Here is a 9,426-nt window from a genome sequence, read left to right as displayed (position 1 = left end):
GGCGTAGATGACGTGGTGTGTTTGGACCAGAGCATGTGAGCGAAGCGGAGCAGTGTGACGCTCCGCTCAATATTCCGCTCTTTGCGCGTGCGCTCCACTCAGTCGCTCGCGTCCCAAGCGGACGCTCCACTGATGAATCGCTCACGCTCCACTGATGAATCGCTCACGCTCACCGGTAAAACAAATCCCGCTCAGACATAAAATGTCTCTGTAGGCTACTTGCTTTCGGTTTGTACTTAGTTTGTAATGAATATCTGGAATAAATGTATAAATTACAGTAGCTAGGATTGTAAATAGAAGTTATTTCGGGGTGATTCTGAATAAAAGTCTGTTCTTTTTATTCATTTAAATGCATTAAATTAACTTAATTAAAAAACATGTCTAGTCCTTTGGCAAACTTGCCTATTAAATGCAATAACTGAAAAGGTATGTTTGATTTTCGTCATTTTATTTCCGTGAACATAACTGCAGTTGCAAAACAGGCATATTAAAACGCGCGCCGACACACAAACAAGATGAAATGCATGTAGAACTTCACAAAACACATCTGGACTATCATCCTCATAAAAGAAAACACAGGTGAAATGCACTTAACAACATCTTATCAACGCACCTGGATGATTTACTGGTAAAAGAAACGCGCGTTCTAACGTTTAAATAGACCAAAACTGCGGGTAATTGCGGTCTATTTAAAAACGTAGGCTATCAATATTTACATCACTTTAGAATTTACTTTTAGAAACATAAGCTTGGACAAAGTATTAGGTTTCAGGCTCATGCGGTGTGCCCGGGACAGTAATCCAGCGGCGGAAAACACGCGCTCAGCACTGGAAGAACCACTGGGGATGCTGAAGATTTTGCGGGCGACCCTGGCTAGTCGAGGGAGTGATCCAGCATTAGTTTTCCAAAATCCTAGGACGTCTTCATGTGGACCTTTTCTCATTGAGCCCAGGTACTCCTCCATCTCACCTCTGGCACTGTCAGCTACACTCGAGTTGCTCTCATATGAGCCGAAAATGCGGGCCTTCTTGGGAGCGCTTCTAGCCTCTGTCACTGTGTCCACCGCAGTCTCCACACCACTGCATTCTGCCTCTTTTGCCAACATTTCACGAATCTCTACGAGTTGATTGCTCACTGTACCATCTCTAATGATCCATTCAGTTTTAAAACGTGGATCTAATACAGCCGCCAGCACAAGGTGCTTGTCAGAGTAAAATCTGTTAAAACGAGAAGAGACATTATCTGACAGTGTCTCCACAAATACACGAATGTTGACGGAGCGGTTGTCAGGGACACTGGACAAAAGCTGTTTGATTTCCATTACAGCTGGAAGAATCATGCCAAGGTTTCCGAGCTCTTGTTGCATAGCAGTTGTAAGCTCTGCCAGAGGCAATAGCACCTCAGTCAGGGCTTGGAGATGAAGTACGTCATTCATGGTCAGCTTACTGTGCTCGGGAATTTTTAGCTTGTTTTGGAATTGCGGGTCTCTTTCAAATATTTTCAGTACTGATTCGATCATGCGCAGCTGACTGCTCCACCTGGTGACACATGCTGGGGGTGGGACGCACACCTAGTTTATCAGCCTCCTCAGTGTTTAAGGTGCTTTTTCTAATACTCTTTACAAGTTTTGCCGTTCGTGTGATAATTTTGTCTACATCAGCATGCCCGTTTATTGCATCCTTTATGGCGAGTTGCAGTAAATGGATGGGGCATCGCATATGCAGATTCGATTCAGTGATGTATGTGGCGCTCATGTTTTCTATGATCTGCGCAAAATCTGTCTGGAATGGTGAAAGTGGACCTTCCTCTGTGCCACTGCCATCTTCCTCAAGGACCTTTTCCTCGCCCTCCTCTTCAGTTGAACTTTCATCAAACCCTGGGAGGTCGAAAGCCTTTACCATGTTACTTGCGCTGTCAGTCACCACCCTGACAACTCGCCGTTGTAAATTCCAGTGTTGCAAGATACTTTCATATTTATGAAAAATATTCTCAGCGGTGTGGTGTCCTGTAAGATGTTCACAGGACAGCAGCACAGTGTGACTGTTAAACATTTCATCAATGAAACTTGCCACAACACCCAGAAAGCTGTGTCCTCTTCTGTTTGTCCAAATGTCTAAAGTAAGCGCAAAGCCATCTCCTAACTGCAACAGCTCTCTAAGTCTGCCTTCCATCTCGCTAAGAGCATTCGGCATCAGGGTGTCACGGACTGTACTGTAGCATGGTGTGGTATAGCCGGGCTGGGCAACGCTGACAAAATTACGCATACCCTCACGTTCACCTTTTGTGAGAGGTTCATAATCCACGTAAACCATCTTAAAAAATGCCTCATCTAATTCTTTCTTCCGTGCAGTAGACACAGAGAACTGGGGAGTCTGGGGACGCAGGAGAGGAAAAAAATTCTTTATCTCCCTTTGATTGGTAGTTTTTTCTGCGTACATTATAATTTGCGTACATTATAATAGCGTCCAGTAAATTTTCTGTTGCCTACATCTAAATTATAGGCCTACCTAATTATTCGGGTCAGTTTTTTATTATTAAAATTTAACAAGTGGTTCAATAACTCCTGTCTAATTTCAACTTAAAAATAAGCTACATCAACAATTACAAATACAATTATGTAGGCTAATTGTGTTGGCTATAGGTTATTTTTAGTTGCACTGATATGATGATTGCATAACGAATTAACAATTTGTTCCAACTTGACGTCAGCATGTTTTAATAATTAATTTCCTCATTTTATTTAAATCGTACAAAATTAACAATATAATATTTCGATCCATGGTTTAGTAAATCGTGACCACGTTGTAATAATTTGTTTCCTTGTTTTAATAAAACGAGAGTAGCCTACTAATTAGTTTAACATGGCCACGATTTATTAAACCAGGGAACGATTTAAGAATTTGTGGAAACGAATTTAATTCGTGGCCACCCTAAATGAGAGAACGAATTCTTAATTCATGGGAAGTTGGGAACGAAATGTTAATTTGTATATTACAATATATTTTTGTCTGCATGTCATGCATGAGAGGGGCTCAGTACAACAGCCTACCTTACCCATTTACCTATTAATTTATTTTCGAATGGTATATAGGCTATAGCTCACCTTTTGCTGCACTACCATGTTTGCGTAGCACATCCTCGTGCTTTCTGCCAATGTGACGCTTTAGATTCCAATTTGAATCTTTGCTAACTCTCACAGTCTCTCCACACTCCCTTTCAATTTCTTCTCCCTGCTCGTTCTTAACTGTGATTTTTACTGTGCATTTATGCACAAGGCTCGCAACTTCCTTAAAACAATACTTGAACTCCATTACCAACCCACTATTGCTTTAGCTAATTCACCGATTCTCGAACTAGCAAATCACAATAGGGCATTCTGGGTTGAGCGAGCGGCGCTGAGCGGACGGAGCGAGCGGAGCGGAATCTTCAGAAAGGCGCTCTTCGCTCAGGAGGAAGTATTACCGCTCCGCTCCCCGCTCCGCTCACGCTCCGCTCCGCTCACATGCTCTGGTTTGGACAAAATATGAGACAGATTTCTTTATTAAACTATTACAGGAATACTGGATTCTAAACCTCAAAGAAATGCCACAATCAAGGAGCGAAGCGAAATGAGGGAGAAACACCTCATATGTGCTGCGCCCACAGTATAAGGGTCTTTCCTTACCATTAATGCTTGGATAAAACACACGTCTCCTTCGGTTAATAATAATAATAATAATAATGTCTAGTGCGGTGGCTGTGATATATAAATCTATCCAACGTCCATTGCCATGATTTTTTAATCGCGAGAGGAAAAAATTTACGTTTTAGTTGCATAACATCGGTTAATGGAAACGACGTCATTTCGCAATAGTTTTGTATCGATATTTAGAAAAAAAATCGCAAAAGTTTTGCGCAAATCTGTAATGGAAACGCGGCTATTGACAGTGACTGCAGCTGAATGTAATTAGTGTCTGTGACAACAAATGAGTGATGAAAGGCAGTTGATGACAAAACATAACGAGTCCAAACTAACATGATTGTGACACTACCTGATTAGCACTAATGGAATTTCTAAATTCCATAGCACATAGCTCACAACATTAATAAAACTGCAAGTGTGGGAACAGCAACTAAACTTTAAACGGATTTCTTGAATAAGCACTGCCTTGCTAGCTGGAAGGTCACTGTTCTGTAGAATTTCATTTCAAATCCTAATCAAACCGGCAGGAATTAAGAACTTTGATTTGTAGCATCAACAATAAACTTTTCTGGCAGTTACAATTTGCAGAGCTGACAAATACAGATAACAAATGAATATTACATATTATAATCAGCAATGGATCCTGTTCATGAAAGAATGCGTATTGTTAAATGATTTAACATCACCACACTGACATGAGGCTAGGATTCTTTATGAATGCAAAAATGTTTTTATACTTGTTATAATTTACATAATACACTTTAAAAAAAAGTGTATTTATTATTGAAATTTAAAATTACTTTTGTACATTTCGTGCACCAGAAAATGTTTTCTTTAAAATAATAATAAAGGACACTGTTAATATACAGTTTATTTTATTTCTCAAAATGATTTAGGTGGATTCTTTCCCATCAGATGTTGCTTTGTGTTTTGTTCAGGATTAAACAGGATGATATAACATTTAGGTCCAAATATGCAGAACAGTAAACCAAAGCTTGAGGCTAAAATAGCAAATATCTCCACAGCTACCGTCAATTTTCCAGGAGAACTGACATAAGCTGGAATAAACGTGATCCAAACAGCACAGAATATGACCATACTAAATGTGATTAATTTGGCTTCATTAAAGTTATCAGGTAGTGTGCGAGCCAGAAATGCCAGAAAGAAGCACAAGACAGCAAGTAGACCAATATAACCCAGTACTGCAGAGAAACCTATAGTAGATCCCAGACTGCACTCAAGAATGATCTTTTCATGATAATATTTCATGTTTTTGTAGGAAACAGGAGGAGATATTGTTATCCAAAGCACACAGATAATAACCTGTATAAGTGTAAAAGCAAGGACACTGAGTCGTTGTTGTGAAGGCCCAAACCATTTCATGATATTACTTCCTGGAAGTGTAGCCTTAAAGGCCATTAACACCACTATTGTTTTCCCCAGAACACAGGAGATACAGAGGACAAATGTGATCCCAAACGCTGTGTGACGCAACATACAGGACCACTCAGTGGGACGACCAATGAAAGTAAGTGAACAGAGGAAACACAGTGTCAATGAGAAAAGCAGCAGGAAGCTCAGCTCTGAATTGTTGGCTTTTACTATGGGGGTGTCCTTCTTACTGTAAAACAGGATGGCCACAAGCATAGTTAATCCTACTCCAAACAGTGAGAAAAAGACTAGCACTACACCCATAACTTCAGTGAATGACAGAAACTCTATAGCTTTTAAATCACATTTATCTTTTTCAGCATTAGACCAGTATTCCCCTGGACACGGCTTGCAGTTATTTGAATCTGGAAAGGAAGTTGTGTTTACTATAGTTAGAGACAAAGGAGAAAATTACTTCATTGATAAAGTCTCTTGATAAGAACCTGCATCCTTAACAGTAGAAGGAAAATACAAAACAAACAGCTAACCAATTTTCTTTGAAGCTTTGAGATGGGCTGAAGATTACCTGTCTCATTACTGATTTCTCCTTCTGCACATGGAATACAGTCATAACAGCAGACAGGTCTTCCTTTCTGTGCAGCCTTCCTAGTGCCTGGACGACAGCTCACACTGCACACAGACCTTGGCTTCTACAAAGTAAAATAAAATTATACATGGTATTACATGGTCTATGTGATATGATGACGATAAATCTATCAGTATTATAGAGAATAGAATATTGTATCTTTGATGTGTAAAATTACGCAAAAATCGAATGACAGCTATTGCATTGAGAAACCACTGCAAAAACTGAAACTTTTTTTTGCTCTAGACATTATATTAGCTTCTAACCAGTTCTAAATAAACTAGAGGTTATACAGTTTATAAATGCAAATGGTATTAATATAAAATGTTTTATTATAAAATATAAAAAAGGTTTTATTTCCTGAATTTTCTGAGGGGAGCTTTGAGGTGTACATATACAACCCGATCACACTAAATGTGTCTCTATAGCACGCAGTGTGTTTATCGTGTAATTTATACGCGAAAATTAGTTTTTACCTGCATAGGATACGCATGGGTTGGTTAGGGTAGATTTAGTAGTGGTGTGGGGTGCGTGTGTATTATACGTTTGGGTAGGATTAGTGGTGTGGGGTGCGTGTGTATTACAAGCAATGAAGTGCGTATCAAATGCACGCGAACACTGCGTATTATATTCACGTAAAAACTCATTTTCGCGTATAAATTGCACGATAAACACACTGCGTGCTATATAGAAGCATTTACGTGAGAACAGGCTGACATATAATATACAATTGTTATATTCTAATGATTAATACAACACAAGCTATTTACCTGCAGATTTCCTCCAGCCCAGATTATGTTTTCAGTGTTGAGCACAAAGCGCTGATCAGGGGGCAGTGAGGCATCATAGTATCCCACTGGTTTGAATTGGACTGATCCATCTGAGTCTTGCTGCCAGTTCACAACTTCATACTGTGCCACAACTGCACCAGTTCTGTCAAACCACACAGTATCTCCTGTCTTTATGGTGAAATTGATTTTTTTCAGAGCCTCAACCACCTATTGAAAAACAAGACAATTCAGAGACATTTTGATGTTACCAAAGAGATCTAAATTGTATCTGCCTGCTCTGCTTTCATCACAGTTTTTTTACCTGCTGTGGTTGTATTGTCACTCCTTTTTCACAATCTCCTTGTTTCGTGCACTGGAGCAGACTGTGTAATGAGTAAGCCACGGCATAAACTGCTTTGTATACATTGCTTGAATATCTTTGTTCAGTCACATCTTCATTGTAATTTTTCAGTGCAATCAGATCCTGATATTCGCTACAATTTAATGCATATTGAGAAGAATTCCCCTCAGTCTGTGAGCATGGGAATGCTGTGTTCCAGAATTTCTTTAAAACATAATCTGCAAACCCTTCAATATACATTTTTCTCACTGCAAACCCCAGTGACCCTCCCAGAACATGAAAACTGTTTGGAGTCATCAAACTTTTTGCAGTTATCCAAGCCTCCACTCCAATCAATTGGAAGTCTGTAATGTTCTCAATACTTAGCTGATCAAACAGATTCCCCATCTCAACTTGAGAAAGAAAGGCCACAATTACTTTTGCAGTGCCTTTTTTTATTATCTGTACCACCTTTTGGAGTTTTTCAGGCTCTGTTCGATAGAATTTCACAGAGTACTCCACACAAATCCCCTCTTCCTGAGCTGTTTTGAGAAATATGGCTATTCCATTGTTTCCATAGTCATTGTCACTGTTCACAGCTCCCACCCAAGACCAGCCAAAGTGCTTGACTATGTATACAAGTGCTGTGCTCTGGTGGTAATCACTAGCAATAGTCCTGAAGAATGATGGGTAATTCTTCCTATTACTAAGGCATTCACATGTGGCTGAAGGACTTATCTGAAAGGAAAAGCCCAGGAAACAAATAAACCGTTCATAATCAGTATAGTTTCACTATGATCTGACTTGTACTATTATTGCTTCTTACCACTGGAATTTTAAAAGGTCCTGTAGTTCTGGACAGAATCACTGTGGCTGAAGACTCTGTTTCTCCTATAATAGCATGTATAGGAGACTGTCCATTGCATATGTCCCCTACTGCAAACTCTGGACCATTCATCAATGCCATAGTACCACTCATGGAAGACAGTCTTGAGCCACAGGTATCATATATTCTGTAGCCAATAGAAACATTTGGGAGCAAATTTTCACTTGTGTTAATCTCCTCTATGGCAAAGATCATTGTTTGAGCCATCCGAAAATCTATTAGATTCACACTGTGAAAACATTTAAGTTTTGCATGAGTAAACAAAGTTAAATACATATATTTATACATGCTACAAATTAGTTTAGATAACAAATGTGTTTTTATCAAATGCATTATTTTCCCAATGTAACAAACCTAGAGCAAAGCAGACGTTGAGGTTTTTGTGTAAAGTCAAATGACGGCAATGTTTCTTTACTGTGGATTGCAAAAAGTGTTCCAATAGTTACATCTCCATCTTTAGACAGCAGCGGGTATTTTGAGTCTCCCATCATATGACAAATGTTCTTGTTTGCCTTTGTATGAAGGCAATAATAAAATAGGTGTACGCAAAAAAAGATGAGAATCCTACTGATTGATCTCTGCATCTTCCAAATGCCAATGAGCTGATACCCCATTTGGTAACACTTTACTTGAAGGGGTATGCATAAGACTGACATGACACCTTCATAATCATAACATGACGCATGTCATGAATATGAAGGAGGGTTTATGCATGTTTATGACAACTGTCATTAAGTGTCATTTGCTCAATTATGAAAATTTTAATGCAAATATGACATTGTTTGAGATGTCTTTGTTATGACAACTTGACATAAACCAATACATCATAACCTGTCAGTGTCTTGGTAATGACAACTTGACATTACCAAGACAACATAAATTGTCATAAATATGTCATAAACATGATATAGCAGATTAATTATCAAACTTAAGAAACCACTTAGCTTTATGGCTTAACATTACATTAAACTGTCACGTGGTTGGTTTGACATTGGCTGTCATGAGGCTGTCACCTCAACTACAGTGGTACAAATTTAATTTGTCATTAAAATGTTATTATGGCCTCATGAAAGCCCATGTCAAAACCAACCACCTGACAGTTTAATGTAATGTTAACCCATAAAGTTAAGTGGTTTCTTAAGTTTGATAATTAATCTGCCATATCATGTTTATGACATATTTATGACAGGTTATGTTGTCTTGGTAATGTCAAGTTGTTATGACAAAGACACCTTCTTGTCATGATTATGAAGGTGTCATGTCAGTCTTATGCACACCCCTTCAAGTAAAGTGATATACAAAAGTTAAAATGGTGGGTATCACATCAATAATATGCATTTGGGAATAATGATCCCAGAGGACATAAGCTATAAAAGAATAGCTGTAAAAAGATGGCAATCTTTGAAAAATAATTAGCAGTCCGTTCTACAGAGAGTGGGAAATTTAAATCTCTTTCATGCAATTATAAGCCCTTCACAAAATAATTGAAACTGATATCTAAAACTTCTATTTATGAGTGAAGTTAAAAAAGATACAGTAGAAATTCTGGGGAAATTCTTAGAAACTGAGGACCATTTTTATCAGTTAAAGAATACATGTAAGATCTTACTAAAAAGATGTGCGATATGGAAGTGACCCCTGTTACAGTGAAAACAGTATTTTAAATAATTACTTTTGTTGGTTACATGGTATAGTACAGCGATTTTCAAATGGTTCCCTGGCTTGGTTTTC

At 38.6% G+C, this 9,426-nt stretch overlaps 1 protein-coding gene across 1 annotated transcript; it reads right to left on the bottom strand.

Annotated features, from left to right (window-relative positions):
• Positions 1-4,564: 4,564 nt before the first annotated feature.
• Positions 4,565-8,186, bottom strand: LOC307002777 (extracellular calcium-sensing receptor-like; the record flags this gene model as incomplete). The annotated part of the gene is made up of 6 exons (XM_079620690.1): positions 4,565-5,478; positions 5,640-5,763; positions 6,470-6,697; positions 6,792-7,547; positions 7,636-7,924; positions 8,050-8,186. The coding sequence occupies 6 exons, from the start codon at positions 8,184-8,186 to the stop codon at positions 4,565-4,567; spliced, it is 2,448 nt and encodes an 815-aa protein (XP_079476816.1).
• Positions 8,187-9,426: the final 1,240 nt, after the last annotated feature.

Source organism: Phoxinus phoxinus, assembly GCF_949152265.1.
Source record: "Phoxinus phoxinus genome assembly, chromosome: 8".
NCBI lineage: Eukaryota > Metazoa > Chordata > Actinopteri > Cypriniformes > Leuciscidae > Phoxinus > Phoxinus phoxinus.
This window is presented reverse-complemented; position numbering and strand designations above follow the sequence as displayed.